Source organism: Hyla sarda, chromosome 6 (genome assembly GCF_029499605.1).
Source record: "Hyla sarda isolate aHylSar1 chromosome 6, aHylSar1.hap1, whole genome shotgun sequence".
Classification (NCBI taxonomy): Eukaryota; Metazoa; Chordata; class Amphibia; order Anura; family Hylidae; genus Hyla; species Hyla sarda.
The window spans coordinates 250248734-250271203 of record NC_079194.1 but is presented as its reverse complement, the minus strand read 5'-3'; the positions used below and the strand labels follow the sequence as shown (position 1 = coordinate 250271203).

The 22470-nt window shown below is 44.0% G+C and overlaps 1 protein-coding gene across 1 annotated transcript in view; it reads right to left on the bottom strand.

The window, feature by feature from the left end:
* The window catches only part of MUC6 (mucin 6, oligomeric mucus/gel-forming), a 201357-nt gene that overhangs the window by 7073 nt on the left and 171814 nt on the right, over positions 1 to 22470 (bottom strand). The window contains exons 35-36 of the mRNA XM_056526906.1: positions 14201 to 14236; positions 4228 to 4275 (exon numbers count right to left, since the gene is read on the bottom strand). Of these exons, the coding sequence (XP_056382881.1) occupies positions 4228 to 4275; positions 14201 to 14236 (84 nt within the window). The remainder of the gene's footprint in view (positions 1 to 4227; positions 4276 to 14200; positions 14237 to 22470) is intronic.

Here is a 22470-nt window from a genome sequence, read left to right as displayed (position 1 = left end):
TGTGGGGGGAACTATATGGCACCTAATGTGGGGGGGACTATACGGCACCTAATGTGGGGAAATATACTGCACCTAATGTGGGGGAACTATACTGCACCTAATGTGCGGGAACTATACTGCACCTAATGTGGGGGAACTATACTGCACCTAATGTGGGGGAACTGTACTGCATACCTAATGTGGGGGAACTGTACTGCACCTAAAGTGGGGAGCTTTAGTGCACCTAAAGTGGGGAACTATACTGCCAACCTAATGTGGAGAGCTATACTGCACCTAATGTGGGGGAACTATACTGCACCTAATGTGGGGGAACTGTACTGCATACCTAATGTGGGGGAACTGTACTGCGTACCTAATGTGGGGGAACTATACTGCACCTAATGTGGGGGAACTATACTGCACCTAATGTGGGGGGAACTATACTGCCAACCTAATGTGGGGGGAACTATACTGCCAACCTAATGTGGGGGGAACTATACGTCACCTAATGTGGGGAACTATACTGCACCTAACGTGGGAGAACTATATGGCACCTAATGTGGGGGAACTATACTGCACCTAATGTGGGGGAACTATACTGCACCTAATGTGGGGGAACTGTACTGCATCTGATTAAGGGGGGCAGGGGACTGATTAAATATAAAAAAATATATATTTGTTACAAAGATTCTTTTCCTCTTTGTGTATGTTTATCGGGTAATAGAGAGGGGGGGGGGGCACCACAAGGTTAGCTTGCACATGGCGCCTGAACACCTAAGGCCCCCTGGACACAACTCACCCCTATCAAGGGTTTGAAGGAAATTGGACCGTGTCTGCACAGGAAGTGGACGGCAGGGAAGTGAGGATTGTCATAACATTTTAGAGTTCACGACAAACTGTTCAATCCTAAAAGAAACTAACAACTCAGAGGCTACTGTATAGATTGTAAAGGAGCTGACACATACAGGAATCCCTCAACTTACAATATATTCAACATACAATGGTCTTTCCCGGACCAGACTGTCTGGTAGCGCCTCCTGCAGTACAGTAGGTATTACATGTTCATGTTAACAATATAAAATGGGATAATGTCCTCAAAAACAAGAATACTGACACTAAATGGGAAACTTTTAAAAATATTTTAAATTTTCACTGCAAGATGTATATACCTTATGGGGATAAAAGGGTCAGAAATAAAAGAAAACCAATATGGTTGAACAAAAATGTTAAGGGGGCAATAAATGACAAAAATAAAGCATTTAAACTACTAAAACAGGACGGCAGTGAGGAAGCATTAAAAAGCTATAGAGAAAAAAGTAAAATATGTAAAAAACAGATAAAAACCTCAAAAATAGAGACTGAAAGACTCATTGACAAAGACAGTAAAACTAACCCTAAAATGTTCTTAAACTATATAAATAGCAAAAAGATCAAAAATGAAAGTGTGGGCCCTTTAAAAAATGATGAGGAAGAAATTATAAACGGGGATCAGGAAAAAGCAAATATATTAAAAAATTCTTCTCCACTGTATTCACCGAGGAAAATGAAATCCCAGGTGAAATACAGCGAGATAAGGTAAACTCCCCAGTACAGGTCACCTGTCTAACCCAGGAAGAAGTACAGTGCCGCCTACAAAAAATCAAAATAGACAAATCACTAGGTCCAGATGGCATTCACCCCCGTGTTCTAAAGGAATTAAGTAATGTAATAGACAGACCCCTATTTTTAATATTCATGGACTCTCTAGTTACAGGTACTGTTCCCCAGGACTGCCAGATGGCCAATGTGGTGGCAATATTTAAAAAGGGATCAAAAGGTGACCCCGGGAATTATAGACCTGTTAGTTTAACCTCCGTTGTATGTAAAGTGTTTGAGGGTTTTCTAAGGGATACAATTCTGGAGTATCTTAATAAAAATAAATATATGACCCCGTATCAGCATGGCTTTATGAGGTATCGGTACTGTCAAACTAACCTGATCAACTTTTATGAGGAGGTGAGCTCCAGACTGGACCAGGGGCAATCGCTGGATGTCGTATATCTTGATTTTTTCAAAGCATTTGATACGGTTTCACATAAAAGGTTGGTGCATAAAATGAGAAGATTTGGGCTGAAGGAGAATGTGTGCAAGTGGGTAAGTAACTGGCTCAATGATAGGAAACAGAGGGTGGTTATTAATGGTACTTATTCTGATTGGGGGACTGTTACTAGTCGGGTACCACAGGGGTCCGTCTTGGGTCCTGTCCTATTTAATATATTCATTAATGACCTTGCAGAGGGGTTGAATAGTAAAGTAGCAATCTTTGCAGATGATAATAAACTCTGTAAAGCAGTAAACACAATAGAGGACAGTGCACTGTTACAAATGGATCTGGATAGGTTGGAGGTTTGGGCTGGGAAGTGGCAGATGAGGTTCAACACTGATAAATGTAAGGTAATGCACATGGGGAAGAAAAATCTGGGCTGGGATTATGTATTATTAAATGGGAGAACACTTGGAACGACTGACATGGAAAAGGATTTAGTAGTCTTAGTTAACAGTAAATTTAGCTGTAGTGACCAGTGTCGGGCAGCTGCTGCCAAGGCAAATAAAATCATAGGGTGCATTAATAGGGGCATAGATGCCCACGACAAGGAAATAATTATACCGCTGTACAAATCACTAGTCAGACCACACATAGAATACTGTGTACAGTACTGGGCACTAGTGTACAAGAAAGATATAGTGGAGCTGGGGAGGGTTCAAAGATGGGCAACCAAAGTAATACGGGGAATGGGAGGACTACAGTACCCAGAAAGATTATCAGAATTAGGGTTATTTAGTTTAGAAAAAAGAAGGCTTAGGGGCGACCTAATAACTATGTATAAATATATCAGGGGACAGTACAGAGATCTCTCCCATGATCTATTTTATACCCAGGACTCTATCTATAACAAGGGGGCATCCTCTACGTCTAGAGGAAAGAAGGTTTCTACACCAGCACAGATGGGGGTTCTTTTCTGTAAGAGCAGTGAGACTGTGGAATTCTCTGCCTAAGGAGGTGGTCATGGTTAACTCGGAAAAAGAGTTAAAAAGGGGTCTGGATGCATTTTTGGAGAGTAATAACATTACAGGTTATGGAGTCTAGATCTATAGGTACAGAAGGTTGATCCAGGGATTTATTCTGATGCCCTATTTGGAGTCGGGAAGGAATTTATACCTCTAGTATGAGGGTTTTTTGCCTTCCTCTGGATCAACTCAGTAGGGACTCATTAGGGTTATAGGTTGAACTTGATGGACTTTGGTCTTTTTTCAACCTTATGAACTATGTTACTATGTTACTGCTCTTTACCTGTGTCAGGGATAGCTGCACAAGGGGCTGGCTCCATGTTACTTTTTTAGGACATTGCGTGTACTGTACAGGACCCTGAAGAAGCTCCTGTCCTCTACATAGGCAGTACTTTATAGCTCCCAGCAGATCTTTATTACTTTTATATGTAAGGACTTGCTTTATCCCGATTAGTTATCTACTTTCTTTTCTTTAATCCTCACTTTATCGTATTTTGGATGACATTTTGTGGCTTCAGAACCAATTACCAAGTTTCCATTGAGTTATGGTCTCAACATACAATGGTTTCAACATACAATGGTCATCGTGGAACCAATTAATATTGTAACTTGAGGGACCACTGTAAATCCAAGTGTTTTATTACGTTAAGATTAGGAACAAACTATAATTCAAAAGGCCCAGAGCAACTTGCTGAAGGTTATCTGTAGTAATGCCAAAAGTCGCATTACGGATTGAGCAACAGTTAAAGGCTGGTTAGTAGTTTCAGATATCAGATCATCTGCACGAAGGAGAACCCTTATAAATTTTAACAAAAAGAAAACCAAAACCTTGTTTATTTGCCCATAAAAAGGAGCAAAGTTCCTGCCCTACAGTCGGCCACCCCTATCTTATAGGGTTTTTAGTCTTCAAGCCCAATGCAGCTTCTATGGCTGTTGTTACCCCCATAATAAATGGAGCCAAGTGAACACTACTGGATGATCAATAACATTAAAAATCCTATCCAGACACTAATACCAAAACAAATGGTTTCACCTTTGTTTTGCATAGTGAACAAGTAAAATATAAGGTCCGGGTTCAAATATACATACAGATACAAACCTCTTGAAATGGTGAAGTAGAATAACTGTTGATAATACAGTATAAAAATCATATTCTGGATTTTTAAGTTAATTTTCAGGTTAACATTGAAAATTACTCACGAGTTTCGGTTGTCATTGCAGCACTTGTTTGGCTTGTTTGATCATGAGCTGGAAGACAAAAGTTTTAGTTTTTTTTATATAAACTGTTAAATGTTGTATTTAGTCATTGGAATGGTGGATTTGCTGAACAAGCTAAAAAGGTCTTTCTTGAAATATATAAAATGACATGTTACATGGACAGGGTTATTGATCCAGGAATTATTTTGCTATTTGAAGGAGTATTCTGCCTTGTATGGGGCCGTTCGATTAGAATTTGAATTTTCAAAACCTGTGTCTACTTTTTTCCCTACCCCAACAACTATATCATTATTATATGAAATTAGATGGTTATTGGGGAGATTTATCAAAACCTGTCCAGAGGAAAAGTTGCTGAGTTGCCCTTAGCAACCAATCACATTGCTTATTTAATTTCTCAGAGGCTTTTTCAAAAATGAAAGAAGCGATCTGATTGGTTGCTATGGGAAACTCAGCAACTTTTCCTCTTGACAGGTTTTCATAAATCAAACCCGTCCTAGCAAAATGTAAAAAGGTTTGCTCAGCGGGATCTGAGTGTTCAGAAGGAGCCAGGGGAAGCTCACACCCAGGATGTCCTCTCCCGGCTCCGTGTCAAGTGATCTGGACACGCGCCTGCGTCTCTATTATGTGACGGGGAGAGGAACGAGCAGTAGCGCAGACTTCAATCGTCTCCTTCTCCTAATCGGTGGAGGTCTGAGTACTCATACCCCGCCGATCAGAACTGTCGCTACTCTTTAATCAAGTATGTCTTATCCTAGTGAGGAGGGTATTTGACTTGAGGGACCTCCTTGTGTTAGGGTGTCACAAAATGAACCCTTTTGAGGACGTCTATGGCTGACAATTTAACTTCTTATGGAAAGCTGTCTACAAAAAATAAAATAAACAGACCTACTGTACATTAGGAATAAAGAACCTGTCTTGCTTCTTTATGTGTCACTGTGTCACTGTTTTTCTAATACAGTTAAAGGGGTACTCCGCTTCTAGGCATCTTATCCCCTATCCAAAGGATAGGGGATAAGATGTCTGATCGTGGTAGTCCTGCTGCAATCTCGGCTGCGGCATCCCAGACATCCGATGCACGGAGCAAACTTCGCTCCGTGCCGGATGACTGGCGATGGGGGGCAGAGGCTCGTGATGTCACGGCTAAGCCACACTTGTGACGTCATGGCACCCTCAATGCAAGTCTACGGGAGGGGGCTTGACAGCCGTCTTGCCCCCTCCAATAGACTTGCATTGAGCGGTGTAGCCGTGACGTCATGAGCCTCCCGCGCTGCACCCGACCATCTAAACAAACGCCGGGCCCAGCAGGGAGATTGTGGGGTCGCCCCGGCGGGACCCTCGCAATCTAAAATTGTATCCATAAGATGTCTACTGGTGGAGTACACCTTTAAGCCCCTATAAGCAGTACAGGGAAAGTTTTATTTCGGGCTGTAGATATATTGCCTTATTGAACTTAAGTATTTTGATCTGTTAAAAAAAGGAACTTGTTCCTGTGATAATATCACAGTGTTCAATGTTAAACTATACAATTTATAGAATAATTAACTTATATTAAAAATATTACAAAGTAGATATTCTTACCAGTAGGGAGTGTCCTCGTTGAATGCGATGTGCTTGTGGTGTTAGTAGAAGAGGGGGTAGAAGTAGTAGAATAAGAAATAGTACTTGATGGCCTTGTAGTAGAATTTGTAGTTTTCGTAACAGTGGGGGTAATGGGTGTTATTGTGCTTGTTGAAGTGACTGGGATTGGAGTTGTTGATGGAGAGTGAGTTGTTGATGGGGAGTGTGTAGTGGTAACTGAAGTTGTTGATGGTGAATGAGTTGTTGATGGGGAGTGAGTTGTTGATGGGGAGTGTGTAGTGGTAATTGAAGTTGTTGATGGTGAATGAGTTGTTGATGGGGAGTGAGTTGTTGATGGGGAGTGTGTAGTGGTAACTGAAGTTGTTGATGGTGAATGAGTTGTTGATGGGGAGTGAGTAGTTGATGGGGAGTGTGTAGTGGTAACTGAAGTTGTTGATGGGGAATGAGTTGTTGATGGTGAATGAGTTGTTGATGGGGAGTGAGTTGTTGATGGGGAGTGAGTAGTGGTAACTGAAGTTGTTGATGGGGAGTGAGTTGTTGATGGTGAATGAGTTGTTGATGGGGAGTGAGTTGTTGATGGGGAGTGTGTAGTGGTAAGTGAAGTTGTTGATGGTGAATGAGTTGTTGATGGGGAGTGAGTTGTTGATGGGGAGTGAGTAGTTGATGGGGAGTGTGTAGTGGTAACTGAAGTTGTTGATGGGGAATGAGTTGTTGATGGGGAGTGTGTAGTGGTAATTGAAGTTGTTGATGGGGAGTGAGTTGTTGATGGGGAGTGAGTTGTTGATGGGGAGTGAGTAGTGGTAACTGAAGTTGTTGATGGGGAGTGAGTTGTTGATGGGGAGTGAGTTGTTGATGGGGAGTGAGTTGTTGATGGGGAATGAGTTGTTGATGGGGAATGAGTTGTTGATGGGGAGTGAGTAGTGGTAATTGAAGTTGTTGATGGGGAGTGAGTTGTTGATGGGGAGTGTGTTGTTGATGGGGAGTGAGTAGTGGTAATTGAAGTTGCTGATGGGGAGTGTGTAGTGGATGGGGAGCTAGTAGTGGATGGTGAATGAGTTGTTGATTGGGAGTGTGTAGTGGTAACTGAAGTTGTTGATGGTGAATGAGTTGTTGATGGGGAGTGAGTTGTTGATGGTGAATGAGTTGTTGATGGTGAGTGAGTTGTTGATGGGGAGTGTGTAGTGGTAACTGAAGTTGTTGATGGGGAGCTAGTAGTGGATGGTGAATGAGTTGTTGATGGGGAGTGAGTTGTTGATGGGGAGTGAGTAGTGGTAACTGAAGTTGTTGATGGGGAGTGTGTAGTGGTAACTGAAGTTGTTGATGGGGAGTGAGTTGTTGATGGGGAGTGAGTTGTGGATGGGGAGTGAGTTGTGGATGGGGAGTGAGTTGTGGATGGGGAGTGAGTTGTGGATGGGGAGTGAGTTGTGGATGGGGAGTGAGTTGTGGATGGGGAGTGAGTTGTTGATGGGGAGTGAGTTGTTGATGGGGAGTGAGTTGTTGTAACTGAAGTTGTTGATGGGGAGTGTGTAGTGGTAACTGAAGTTGTTGATGGGGAGTGAGTTGTTGATGGGGAATGAGTTGTTGATGGGGAATGAGTTGTTGATGGGGAGTGAGTTGTGGTAACTGAAGTTGTTGATGGGGAGTGTGTAGTGGATGGGGAGCTAGTAGTGGATGGTGAATGAGTTGTTGATGGGGAGTGAGTTGTTGATGGGGAGTTAGTAGTGGTAACTGAAGTTGTTGATGGTGAATGAGTTGTTGATGGGGAGTGAGTTGTTGATGGGGAGTGAGTTGTTGATGGGGAGTGAGTTGTTGATGGGGAGTGAGTTGTTGATGGGGAATGAGTTGTTGATGGGGAATGAGTTGTTGATGGGGAGTGAGTAGTGGTAACTGAAGTTGTTGATGGGGAGTGAGTTGTTGATGGTGAATGAGTTGTTGATGGGGAGTGAGTAGTGGTAACTGAAGTTGTTGATGGGGAGTGAGTTGTTGATGGTGAATGAGTTGTTGATGGGGAGTGAGTAGTGGTAACTGAAGTTGTTGATGGGGAGTGAGTTGTTGATGGGGAGTGAGTTGTTGATGGGGAGTGAGTTGTGGTAACTGAAGTTGTTGATGGGGAGTGTGTAGTGGATGGGGAGCTAGTAGTGGATGGTGAATGAGTTGTTGATGGGGAGTGAGTTGTTGATGGGGAGTTAGTAGTGGTAACTGAAGTTGTTGATGGTGAATGAGTTGTTGATGGGGAGTGAGTTGTTGATGGGGAGTGAGTTGTTGATGGGGAGTGAGTTGTTGATGGGGAGTGAGTTGTTGATGGGGAGTGAGTTGTTGATGGTGAATGAGTTGTTGATGGGGAGTGAGTAGTGGTAACTGAAGTTGTTGATGGGGAGTGAGTTGTTGATGGTGAATGAGTTGTTGATGGGGAGTGAGTAGTGGTAACTGAAGTTGTTGATGGGGAGTGAGTTGTTGATGGGGAGTGAGTTGTTGATGGGGAGTGAGTTGTGGTAACTGAAGTTGTTGATGGGGAGTGTGTAGTGGATGGGGAGCTAGTAGTGGATGGTGAATGAGTTGTTGATGGGGAGTGAGTTGTTGATGGGGAGTGAGTAGTGGTAACTGAAGTTGTTGATGGGGAGTGAGTTGTTGATGGGGAGTGTGTAGTGGTAAGTGAAGTTGTTGATGGGGAATGAGTTGTTGATGGGGAGTGAGTTGTTGATGGGGAGTGAGTTGTGGATGGGGAGTGAGTTGTTGATGGGGAGTGAGTAGTGGTAACTGAAGTTGTTGATGGGGAGTGAGTTGTGGATGGGGAGTGAGTTGTTGATGGGGAGTGAGTAGTGGTAACTGAAGTTGTTGATGGGGAGTAAGTTGTTGATGGGGAGTGAGTAGTGGTAACTGAAGTTGTTGATGGTGAATGAGTTGTTGATGGGGAGTGAGTTGTTGATGGGGAGTGAGTAGTGGTAACTGAAGTTGTTGATGGGGAGTGAGTTGTTGATGGGGAGTGAGTAGTGGTAACTGAAGTTGTTGATGGTGAATGAGTTGTTGATGGGGAGTGAGTTGTTGATGGGGAGTGAGTTGTTGATGGGGAGTGAGTTGTTGATGGGGAATGAGTTGTTGATGGGGAGTGAGTAGTGGTAACTGAAGTTGTTGATGGGGAGTGAGTTGTTGATGGTGAATGAGTTGTTGATGGGGAGTGAGTAGTGGTAACTGAAGTTGTTGATGGGGAGTGAGTTGTTGATGGGGAGTGAGTTGTTGATGGGGAGTGAGTTGTTGATGGGGAATGAGTTGTTGATGGGGAGTGAGTAGTGGTAACTGAAGTTGTTGATGGGGAGTGAGTTGTTGATGGGGAATGAGTTGTTGATGGGGAGTGAGTTGTTGATGGGGAGTGAGTTGTTGATGGGGAGTGAGTTGTTGATGGGGAGTGAGTTGTTGATGGGGAGTGAGTAGTGGTAATTGAAGTTGTTGATGGGGAGTGAGTTGTTGATGGGGAGTGTGTTGTTGATGGGGAGTGAGTAGTGGTAACTGAAGTTGTTGATGGGGAGTGAGTTGTGGATGGGGAGTGAGTTGTTGATGGGGAGTGAGTAGTGGTAACTGAAGTTGTTGATGGGGAGTGAGTTGATGGTGAATGAGTTGTTGATGGGGAGTGAGTTGTTGATGGGGAGTGAGTAGTGGTAACTGAAGTTGTTGATGGGGAGTGAGTTGTTGATGGTGAATGAGTTGTTGATGGAGAGTGAGTAGTGGTAACTGAAGTTGTTGATGGTGAATGAGTTGTTGATGGGGAGTGAGTTGTTGATGGGGAGTGTGTAGTGGTAAGTGAAGTTGTTGATGGGGAATGAGTTGTTGATGGGGAGTGAGTTGTTGATGGGGAGTGAGTAGTGGTAACTGAAGTTGTTGATGGGGAGTGAGTTGTTGATGGGGAGTGAGTTGTTGATGGGGAGCGAGTTGTTGATTGGGAGTGAGTTGTTGATGGGGAGTGAGTTGTGGTAACTGAAGTTGTTGATGGTGAATGAGTTGTTGATGGGGAGCGAGTTGTTGATGGGGAGTGAGTTGTTGATGGGGAGTGTGTAGTGGTAAGTGAAGTTGTTGATGGGGAATGAGTTGTTGATGGGGAATGAGTTGTTGATGGAGAGTGAGTTGTTAATGGGGAGTGAGTTGTTGATGGGGAGTGAGTAGTGGTAACTGAAGATGTTGAAGGGGAGTGAGTAGTGGTAACTGAAGTTGTTGATGGGGAGTGAGTTGTTGATGGGGAGTGTGTAGTGGTAACTGAAGTTGTTGATGGGGAGTGAGTTGTTGATGGGGAGTGAGTTGTTGATGGTGAATGAGTTGTGGATGGGGATCGAGTTGTGGTAACTGAAGTTGTTGATGGGGAGTGTGTAGTGGATGGTGAATGAGTTGTTGATGGGGAGTGAGTTGTTGATGGTGAATGAGTTGTTGATGGGGAGTGAGTTGTTGATGGGGAGTGAGTTGTTGATGGGGAGTGAGTTGTTGATGGGGAGTGAGTTGTTGATGGGGAATGAGTTGTTGATGGGGAGTGAGTAGTGGTAACTGAAGTTGTTGATGGGGAGTGAGTTGTGGATGGGGAGTGAGTTGTTGATGGGGAGTGAGTAGTGGTAACTGAAGTTGTTGATGGGGAGTGAGTTGTTGATGGGGAGTGTGTAGTGGTAACTGAAGTTGTTGATGGGGAGTGAGTTGTTGATGGGGAGTGAGTTGTTGATGGGGAGTGAGTAGTGGTAACTGAAGTTGTTGATGGGGAGTGAGTTGTTGATGGGGAGTGTGTAGTGGTAACTGAAGTTGTTGATGGGGAGTGAGTTGTTGAAGGGGAATGAGTTGTTGAAGGGGAATGAGTTGTTGAAGGGGAATGAGTTGTTGAAGGGGAATGAGTTGTTGATGGAGAGTGAGTTGTTGATGGGGAATGAGTTGTTGATGGGGAGTGAGTTGTTGATGGGGAGTGAGTTGTGGTAACTGAAGTTGTTGATGGGGAGTGAGTTGTTGATGGGGAGTGAGTTGTTGATGGGGAGGGAGTTGTTGATGGGGAGGGAGTTGTTGATGGAGAGTGAGTTGTTGATGGAGAGTGAGTTGTTGATGGAGAGTGAGTTGTGGTAACTGAAGTTGTTGATGGGGAGTGTGTAGTGGATGGGGAGCTAGTAGTGGATGGTGAATGAGTTGTTGATGGGGAGTGAGTTGTTGATGGGGAGTGAGTAGTGGTAACTGAAGTTGTTGATGGGGAGTGAGTTGTTGATGGTGAATGAGTTGTTGATGGGGAGTGAGTTGTTGATGGGGAGTGAGTAGTGGTAACTGAAGTTGTTGATGGGGAGTGAGTTGTTGATGGGGAGTGTGTAGTGGTAAGTGAAGTTGTTGATGGGGAATGAGTTGTTGATGGGGAGTGAGTTGTTGATGGGGAGTGAGTTGTTGATGGGGAGTGAGTAGTGGTAACTGAAGTTGTTGATGGGGAGTGAGTTGTGGATGAGGAGTGAGTTGTTGATGGGGAGTGAGTAGTGGTAACTGAAGTTGTTGATGGGGAGTGAGTAGTGGTAACTGAAGTTGTTGATGGGGAGTGAGTTGTTGATGGGGAGTGTGTAGTGGTAACTGAAGTTGTTGATGGGGAGTGAGTTGTTGATGGGGAATGAGTTGTTGATGGGGAATGAGTTGTTGATGGGGAGTGAGTTGTTGATGGGGAGTGAGTTGTTGATGGGGAGTGAGTTGTTGATGGGGAGTGTGTAGTGGTAACTGAAGTTGTTGATGGGGAGTGAGTTGTTGATGGGGAGTGAGTTGTTGATGGGGAGTGAGTTGTTGATGGGGAGTGAGTAGTGGTAACTGAAGTTGTTGATGGGGAGTGAGTTGTTGATGGGGAGTGAGTTGTTGATGGGGAGTGAGTTGTTGATGGGAAGTGAGTTGTTGATGGGGAGTGAGTTGTTGATGGGGAGTGAGTTGTTGATGGGGAGTGAGTTGTTGATGGGAAGTGAGTAGTTGATGGGGAGTGTGTAGTGGTAACTGAAGTTGTTGATGGGGAATGAGTTGTTGATGGGGAGTGAGTTGTTGATGGGGAGTGAGTTGTTGATGGAGAGTGAGTTGTTGATGGAGAGTGAGTTGTTGATGGAGAGTGAGTTGTTGATGGGGAGTGAGTAGTGGTAACTGAAGTAGTTGATGGGGAGTGAGTTGTTGATGGGGAGTGAGTTGTTGATGGGGAGTGAGTAGTGGTAACTGAAGTTGTTGATGGGGAGTGAGTTGTTGATGGGGAGTGTGTAGTGGTAACTGAAGTTGTTGATGGGGAGTGAGTTGTTGATGGGGAATGAGTTGTTGATGGAGAGTGAGTTGTTGATGGGGAGTGAGTTGTTGATGGAGAGTGAGTTGTTGATGGAGAGTGAGTAGTTGATGGGGAGTGTGTAGTGGTAACTGAAGTTGTGGATGGGGAGTGTGTAGTGGTAACTGAAGTTGTGGATGGGGAGTGAGTTGTTGATGGGGAGTGTGTAGTGGTAACTGAAGTAGTTGATGGGGAGTGAGTAGTTGATGGGGAGTTAGTAGTGGTAATTGAAGTTGTTGATGGGGAGTGAGTTGTGGTAATTGAAGTTGTTGATGGGGAGTGAGTAGTGGATGGTGAATGAGTTGTTGATGGAGAGTGAGTTGTGGTAATTGAAGTTGTTGATGGGGAGTGTGTAGTGGATGTGGAGCTAGTAGTGGATGGTGAATGAGTTGTTGATGGGGAGTGAGTTGTGGTAATTGAAGTTGTTGATGGGGAGTGTGTAGTGGATGTGGAGCTAGTAGTGGATGGTGAATGAGTTGTTGATGGGGAGTGAGTAATGGTAATTGAAGTTGTTGATGGGGAATGAGTAGTTATTGTTGTAGATCTAGAGGGAATGTGAGTGGAAATAGTACTTGTGGAATTGGGAGGAGCTGTAATAGAAAATATGGAAATAATAATGAACTTGCTAGCAATAATATATGAAATGTACAGTTAGGCTTACTTTCAGTGTATGTGCCTGTGCTCCATGTCAGTAGCTGTAGATGTCTCTGTGATGGTGAACTGTTTTAGGCCCTACTCAGCCTTGAAATTATTTTGCAGCAGACTTTTATTGTTTGTAATGTGTAGAATTTCTGTGATGGAAGCACTTGCCACAGAAATTCTGACTCCGGACACCATATTACTGCGCTATCTGCTCAGAAATGCATTGCCATCTATAAAGGTGGTGCATTCCTGAGTGGTCCTAATGCCTGCTTTTTCTGCCGGCGCCTGCTGCTTGCAAAATGTGTGCCCAGATATTTTCTGTGCAGATTTTCTGCTGTGTTATTGGCGGCTTACTGTGACAGGGAACTAAGCATTTCCCTATGAGTAAGGCTTCCTGTATACTACCTTTGTGCTGTCCAGTTGCCGTAAGCTTTGGTAAATCCCTGGCATCACTATCCCAGAGCTTGTTACAGGCCAAATAGTGTTTCTGTTGAATTAAATAATGCTGACCTTTGTGCTATTCCAGAGAGCAGAACAAAAAGACTATGTACAATATATTGCACAGTATATTTGTCTGTATCCATTGGGAAGTTCCAAGAGCCTGTTCCCACTGTACAGCACAAAAACCTGGCATATGATCCAAATAATCATTTTTTGTCTTTTCTAAATCTGTGCTATCTGCGCTTAAAGGGGTACTCAGCCCCTAGACATCTTATCTCCTATCCAAAGGATAGGGGATAAGATGTCTGATCGTTGGGGTCCCACCACTGGGGCCCCCCCGCGATCTCCTTGTTGCACCCAGCGTTCGTCGGGTGCAGCGCCGGAGGCTCGTGAGGTCACGGCCAAGCCTCCTCAATGCAAGTCTATGGGAGGGGGTGTCATGTCCCCTCCCATAGACTTGCATTGAGGGGGCATGGCCGTGACATCATGAGCCTCCACCCCTACATCGCTAGTGCACCGATGTCTGGGGTGCCGCAGCCAAGATCGTGAGGCTCCCCAGCAGTGGGACCCCCACGATCAGACATCTTATCCCCCTTTGGATAGGGGATAAGATTTCTAGGGGCGGAGTACCTTTTTAAACCTATCTAAAGAATTTCTGTACCTAAATATGTAAAGACCCATGTAAGGAGGTAAGGTACATGCAAAATTGGGTCGTAGGTGTTTTAGTGCAATTATAATTTACAAACATATTAAGGGCATTTGAAGCGCAGCCCTCAAGTACCCCCAGCTAGTCCTGATTTGAGGATTTCCTATATAGAAAGTACTTGTGGTGATCCCTGACGCACTCACCAGAATTATATCACCCATGAAGGTGTTGGGGGCGCTTGAGGACTGCGCTTCGCAACACTGAATTAGAAGATACATTTCGAAATAAATACAGTTTGAAGCAGCCACCTCAGACTTATATATTGGTCAGGTGTATTGTCACATGAAAATAAGGCTTCACATTACCTGATCCTGAGGTGGGTGGGTGAGAGGTTTCAGTGCCTACAAGACAAAAAAAATCAAAAGGTTTTAGGAATTTATTTATGAAAGGCCAGAACGAATAGAAAAGGGAAGAACTATGGGGGAGATTTACGCAGCTTTTATAGTCATCTCTTTGCTCTGTGTTTTTGTGCAAAAATTTGTTCTTTGGGACACACTTTTTTTTGATTTATGTAGTGCGTCTTTTCAAGAAAAAAAAAAAAAAGGCCACAAGAACACCACATACATACACCAACCCAGACAAAAAAAAAAAACATTTAAAGGGGTTATCCAGGAAAAAACTTTGTCTCGGGAACCGCCCAGTTTAGAAGCAAATCCCCATAGCAAACCTATTCTTCTCTGCGCAGTTCCCGAGACAAGCAGAGATGTCAGCAACTTATCTCTTATCCGTCAATATTTATGGGAGAGCTGGAGATACACGAGTACTGTGTCTCCAGCTAACCCATAGCGATGAATGAAGGGGGTGCGTCAGACACCTCTTCCTGCGTGGGTCGGCTAAGCTCCACACATGGAGTGTTGGCCGCTCTGTGCATGGGGAGAGCTGGGGCGCCAGGCAGGAGATTGCGACGGGTCCCAGTGGTCAAACCCCCCCCCCCCCCCCCCGTGATCACACACTTACCCCCATTCCCGTGTATAGGGGATAAGTGCTAAATCCCGGAGTTTCCCTTTAATAAATTTGTAGCAACTTACCTACAAAATATCTAAAGGCCGAGCATGTAAGATACCAGTCTTTAGTAAATCTGCGCCTTGTGTTGAGGCCAGATAACTAAGCCATGAGGACATGAGTACATAGTAGTAAGTAATACAAATTCTTATTTCCTCCCATTTAATTCTTTCTATTGATACAAGAATATACTGACAGCAATACATATGACAGCAATAACTATGAATTGTGTCTCCAGTCCCTCTTACACGCCTGTATTATTTGTAAATGTTTTATATGTGTATTTTTTTTTTTTTCTTTTGGGGTTTGGGTTGCCAAAAACTGGATTATTTCTTTTACAATGTATTTTTTCCATCTGTGAAGACAGTCCTATAATAGCAAAAAACATACAAAAGTCTAGGCTTTTCTATAAACCAAAGTGGCTAAAATAGTCGAGCACAAGGTCATGGCACCTGTGAAGTTTCGTCAGTGGTACAGTCGTCATGCACTTCTGTGCATGCTCGAATATAGACTGCGAATAAATCTTTTTGAGAAGACCAGACAAAATAGCATTCTTTTTTTTTTAAGATGGTGGTGGGGGCGGGGAAGAAGTCATCTCTAAGAAGATGACTTAACTTTTATTGATAATATATGACGAAACTCATAATCTATCATAGAAATTCTGGTCTGAATTTGGTGGGGGTCCTCTCAAAGAGGTGGTCTTTAGGAGAGATTTTACAGTGATTCTAAAGAAGGAACTGGGTACCGTATGTACTCGAGTATAAGCCAAGCCCAATATAAGCCAAGGCCACTAATTTCACCCCAAAAACCCAGGAAAAGCTGTTGACTCGACTATAAGCCTAGGGTGGGAAATACATCATCCCCCCCTGTCATCCTCCAGACCCCCCATCATTATCACCGCGTCATCATCCCCCCCTTCATCATCACTGCCTGTCATCATCACTTCCTATCATCATCACCCCCCCTTCATCATCGCCGCCTGTCAATCCCTTCATCAGTGCTCTTCAACCTAATAATGTAATGCTTATAATATAATTCTGAAATAAGAATTACCGTATATAGTTGAGTATAAGCAGAGTTTTTCAGCACGATTTTTCGTGCTGAAAACGTCCCCCCCCAGCTTATACTCGAGTGAACTCTCCGCCTGTCAATCCCTTCTCAGGGGTCTTCAACCTGCGGACCCCAGATGTTGCAAAACTACAACTCCCAGCATGCCCGGAGTTGTAGTTTTGAAACATTTGGAGGGCCGCAGGTTGAAGACCACTGTGGCCTTCGTCATCATCCAGACCCCCCTTTAGTTTTCTACTCACCTCCCCTCGGTGGGAAGGAAGGGTGAGCTGTTCCGAGCCATCTATGCTGAAGGGACCGTCCGGTGGGGAGGGTTAGTCGTTACGGGCTGTCCATCTTCACCGGGAGGCACTCTTCTCTGCTCCGGGCCGGCCCCGGACTAACGACGTTGCCTTGACGATGACACACAGGGACGTTCATGCGCAGGGATGGATGTCCCTGTGCGTTGTCGTCAAGGCAACGTCACTAGTCCCAGACCAACCCAGAGCGGAGAAGAGGCCTCCCAGTGAAGATGGACAGCCTGGAATGACTAACCCTCCCCACCGGACGGGGTCTGCAGTATAGATGGCCCGGAACAGCTCACCCTTCTTTCCCACCGAGGGGGGGGGGGGGGGGGGTGAGTAGAAAACTAAAGGGGGGTCTGGATGATGACAAAGGCTGCAGTGGTCTTCAACCTGCGGACCTCCAGATGTATCAAAACTACAACTCCCATCCGGGCATGCTGGGAGTTGTAGTTTTGCAACATCTGGAGGTCCGCAGGTTGAAGACCACTGAGAAGGGATTGACAGGCGGAGAGTTCACTCGAGTATAAGCCGGGGGGGGGGGGGGGGGGGGTTTTCAGCACGAAAAATCGTGCTGAAAAACTCTGCTTATACCCGACTATATATGGTAATTCTTTTTCAGAATTATATTATAAGCATTACATTATTATATAAATATGAAAGGTTAAAGAATTTCCAAAATGATGATGAATGGGGAGGTGGAAATTAACAGATAAATTAGATTATCAATATCAACTATCAGTTTCTAATCAGATGATACACATAGAGTATGTTCTATGGATCTGCTGCGGATTCCTGCAGTGGAAAATGGATTTTAAATCCACAGGTACAGATTTTGATGCAGAGAATGCACAGAGCAGTGATCTCTGCGGCCAGCTATTAACACTTTAAATTCCATTGTCAACAACAGCAGTATTTAGATGTATGTTAAAATAATTGCTGGTGTTGCAGTGGGTCGGATCTTCTGCCAGTGGTGCTATTGCAGCCAGGAGATCTGTTGTCCCGGCTGCCGCAGCACTTACTTGAGTGTCCATGGCTGCCGATCTGCTCCTATTGATACAGCCTGTCTGTGGCAGGTTCCAACCAATAAAGCGCAGCTTTTAATAGATAAATGCAGAACATTGGTATTGCGTTGATCTGTATGAGCCATTTAATGATGGCTCATACAAGTCCCCTATGAGGACTAATAAAATGTGTAAAAACAAAAATAAAATGAAACAAAAAAAAAAAAAAACCCTGAATGGTGTTAACCCCATGTAAATTACCTCTTTTCATAATCAAATTTAAAACTTAAAATGAGGCCTTTTCCCCATTTTTATTTAAATAAAAAAACTTGTCCTAACTACTGAAATCTAACATAAAAGTGTACCTGTGGTCAACAAAAACTTTTTATATAATGTAGATAATACCATTATACCATTATATGTATATTTGTAATATACATTGGTTAAAAAATGTGTATAGTTTTGAGTGAAAAGGTGCTATCCCTAGAGCTATTGCCTGTGTGTCCAAATACAGGAAGTGAGGGCAGGAGAAGCAGGGCTCTGTGCAGGCTCCTGGCTTGTCAATCATCCTCATGTGTGAGCCCATAGCATTTTACAGAGCCTCAGTGTACAGAGCCCTGCTTGTCCTCAGTGCCCAGAGCCCTGCTTGTCCTCACTGCACAGAGCCCTGCTTGCCCTCACTGCACAGAGCCCTGCTTGCCCTCACTGCACAGAGCCCTGCTTGTCCTCACTGCACAGAGCCCTGCTTGCCCTCACTGCACAGAGCCCTGCTTGCCCTCACTGTACAGAGCCCTGCTTGTCCTCACTGCACAGAGCCCTGCTTGCCCTCACTGCACAGAGCCCTGCTTGCCCTCACTCCACAGAGCCCTGCTTGCCCTCACTGCACAGAGCCCTGCTTGCCCTCACTGCACAGAGCCCTGCTTGCCCTCACTGCACAGAGCCCTGCTTGTCCTCACTGCACAGAGCCCTGCTTGTCCTCTCTGCACAGAGCCCTGCTTGTCCTCAGTGTACGGAGCCCTGCTTGTCCTCATTGCACAGAGCCCTGCTTGTCCTCACTGCACAGAGCCCTGCTTCTCCTCTCTGCACAGAGCCCTGCTTGTCCTCAGTGTACGGAGCCCTGCTTGTCCTCAGTGTACAGAGCCCAGGGCAAATTGTGACCATAAAGTCTTATTTACCGAATTGTGGACATGTTTTATTATATGTGCTAATCTTAAAGGGGTATTCCAGCTTCATACATCTTATCCCCTATCCAAAGGATAGGGGATAAGATGTATGATCGCAGGGGTCCCGCCACTGGGGACCCCCGCAATATCGGTGCCGCCCCCGGCATTCTGTGCCGGGCGCTGCCTTCGAGACGGGGACAGGACGTCATGCCACACCCCCTCCATTCAAGTCTATGGGAGGGGGCATGGCGTGACATCACCTGGGAGCGTGGCCGTGATGTCACATCCCCGTCTCGGAGTCAGCGCCCGGCACAGAATGCCGGGGGCTGCACCAAGATTGCGGGGGTCCCCATTGGCAGGACCCCTGCGCTCATACATCTTATCCCCTATCCTTTGGATAGGGGATAAGATGTATAAAGCTGAAATACCCCTTTAATATTTTATCTATTGCTGTTTTATGCAAGTCCTCTGTTTATTTTAGCGGTTAACTATTGACCACCGGCAAAAGTTTTGCAATTAGACTGGAGCATTTGTTCTGATATTCAAGCATTATCACATATTCTGCATATTTAAGCTATAGGTTTCACTATCTTTCATATGGATTTCTATTGTACAAGATACATGCAATAAACACTATTGGCAGAGCTTGGATGACCACACCTTTTATGCATATATCTGTTGCTTTGACAATGACAAGTTTATACAGTCTACAGGGTCCCAAGTGATCATCAGCAGTATGGGGGATTAACCTAAGGAAATAAACCCTCACCTATTGAATAGCACCAGTGTCCCTATTATATAGAGGGACCTAATTTTTAACATCTGCCTAAGGTGCCAAAATTCTTTGTCCTGGCTCCTATAGTCTGTTCCCTGGGACTGGCAAATAGCAAATGTGGTAGCAATATTTAAAAAGGGGCCAAAACGTGACCCCAGGAACTATAGGCCTCTGTTTTGTTAATTGTTTGAGGGTTTTCTAATAAATGCTATATTTGAGTGTCTCAATAAAAATAAATAGTGAACTCAGTAACAGAGATCAAAGGGGTCTAGATGTATTTTTGGAGAGTAACAACATTCCAGGTTAAGGATTTATAGGGATAGAACGTTGATCCAGGGAATTATTCTCATTTCCATATTGTCGGAAAGGAATTTTCCCTTAGTATGGAGCAATTGGCAATATAAGAACAGGAACCAGTGCTTAAAGGGGTATTCCAGGCAAAACCTTTTTTTTTTTTATATATATATCAACTGGCTCCGGAAAGTTAAACAGATTTGTAAATTACTTCTATTAAAAAATCTTAATCCTTCCAATAGTTATTAGCTTCTGAAGTTTTCTGTCTAACTGCTCAATGATGCTGTCACGTCCCGGGAACTGTGCATGATGGGAGAATATCCCCATAGGAACTGCACAACTCCCGGGACGTGAGTCATCAGAGAGCAGTTAGACAGAAAACAACAACTCAACTTCAGAAGCTAATAACTATTGGAAGGATTAAGATTTTTAAATAGAAGTAATTTACAAATCTGTTTAACTTTCCGGAGCCAGTTGATTATATATATATATATAAAAAAAAAAAGTTTTGGCCTGGAATACCCCTTTAAATATCTTCAGATTTATTGGAGGTAAAATCACAGGAATAGATAATGCACATACTGACACACGGAGTTGCAGTAGAACTGACGCGTTTCAGGTCACGTGACCCTTCATCAGACTGATGGCGCAATTGGAATCAACCTCATAAGGAGGGGGGAATTTCGCTTTGCTCCCGATTACAGTAAGGACACAATAGCAAAATCGGTTGAACTTGATAAACTCTTGTCTTTTTCTCCACATTTAGAACTATAACTATGTTTACAATTTTGCTGAAGAAAATCTTGCTGGTTCTGGCCATACAGCTTATAAAACAGACAATATATCAGGAATAGCTAATAAACAGCCATCTTTATTAACCATATGATAGCGGGTATTGATGACTGGTGTGACCGCTGAGATAAGTCATTCATTTGTGATTGGGACATGCAATCTGAAAACCCCTAACTTCCTTCAATGATCAAGTATGGGATACATTAGGATATATATACTGTGTGTATATATATATATATATATATATATATATATATATATATATATATGTTCCAGACCGTGCAAGCCTGTTAAACTGATTGCACAGAGGCATATTCACAGTGTAGGGTCCATCCCAATGAAGTCACCTTATCGTGGTGGGATAGTCCAAACTATTTGGCCGCCAAATAGTGAGCTAAGTACCTGATTTTTGCATTTTTTGCATTGTAGCAATATAGCATTTCATGTTTTATCTGTATCTTTGTGCTAGCAGTGTGCTGCTGTATTCTCCTGTTACTATATATATATATATATATATATATATATTTATATATATATACACACACACACACTCACACACATATATTTATTTATTCATTAATGTTTTTAACTAGGGCTTTGTCATCTACTAAATAAACTAAGCCTAAATATAAAAAGAGATTAAAAACTCACCTAAATGAACAGTTGTAGATGTCTGTTCTTGTGGAGAAGAAATCGGAGGAGATGATGATGGTGTTTTAATATGAGGCGTTACTGGGCTGGTACTGTGTGTGGTTGAGCTCTGTATGGTTGATGAAGGTGTAGGTGTTGATGTTGAGTGGGTTGTGATAGTGGAGGTTGATAAATGAGTACTTGAAGTTGTTGATAATGAGTGAGTAGTCATAGTTGAAGTTGATGGAGAGTGAGTAGTTGATGGAGAGTGAGTTGTTGATGGAGAATGAGTTGTTGATGGGGAGTGTGTAGTGGTAATTGAAGTTGTTGATGGAGAGTGAGTTGTTGATGGGGAGTGAGTTGTTGATGGAGAGTGAGTTGTTGATGGGGAGTGGGTTGTTGATGGAGAGTGTGTAGTGGTAATTGAAGTTGTTGATGGGGAATGCGTTGTTGATGGGGAATGAGTTGTTGATGGGGAGTGTGTAGTGGTAATGTGAGTTGTTGATGGGGAGTGGGTTGTTGATGGAGAGTGTGTAGTGGTAACTGAAGTTGTTGATGGAGAGTGAGTTGTTGATGGGGAGTGAGTTGTTGATGGGGGGTGTGTAGTGGTAATTGAAGTTGTTGATGGTGAGTGAGTAGTGGTAATTGAAGTTGTTGATGGTGAGTGAGTTGTTGATGGGGAGTGTGTAGTGGTAATGTGAGTTGTTGATGGAGAGTGGGTTGTTGATGGGGAGTGTGTAGTGGTAATTGAAGTTGTTGATGGGGAGTGAGTTGTTGATGAGGAGTGAGTTGTTGATGGGGAGTGAGTTGTTGATGGGGAGTGAGTTGTTGATGGGGAGTGAGTAGTGGTAACTGAAGTTGTTGATGGGGAATGAGTTGTTGATGGGGAGTGAGTTGTTGATGGGGAGTGGGTTGTTGATGGAGAGTGTGTAGTGGTAATTGAAGTTGTTGATGGGGAGTGAGTTGTTGATGGGGAGTGGGTTGTTGATGGAGAGTGTGTAGTGGTAATTGAAGTTGTTGATGGGGAGTGAGTTGTTGATGGGGAATGAGTTGTTGATGGTGAGTGAGTTGTTGATGGGGAGTGAGTGGTGGTAACTGAAGTTGTTGATGGGGAGTGAGTTGTTGATGGGGAGTGAGTTGTTGATGGGGAGTGAGTTGTTGATGGGGAGTGAGTAGTGGTAACTGAAGTTGTTGATGTGGAGTGAGTTGTTGATGGTGAGTGAGTTGTTGATGGGGAGTGGGTTGTTGATGGGGAGTGTGTAGTGGTAATGTGAGTTGTTGATGGGGAATGAGTTGTTGATGGTGAGTGAGTTGTTGATGGGGAATGAGTTGTTGATGGTGAGTGAGTTGTTGATGGGGAGTGAGTAGTGGTAACTGAAGTTGTTGATGGGGAGTGCGTTGTTGATGGGGACTGAGTTGTTGATGGGGAGTAAGTTGTTGATGGAGAGTGAGTTGTTGATGGGGAGTGAGTTGTTGATGGGGAGTGAGTTGTTGATGGGGAGTGAGTAGTGGTAACTGAAGTTGTTGATGGGGAGTGAGTTGTTGATGGGGAGTGAGTAGTGGTAA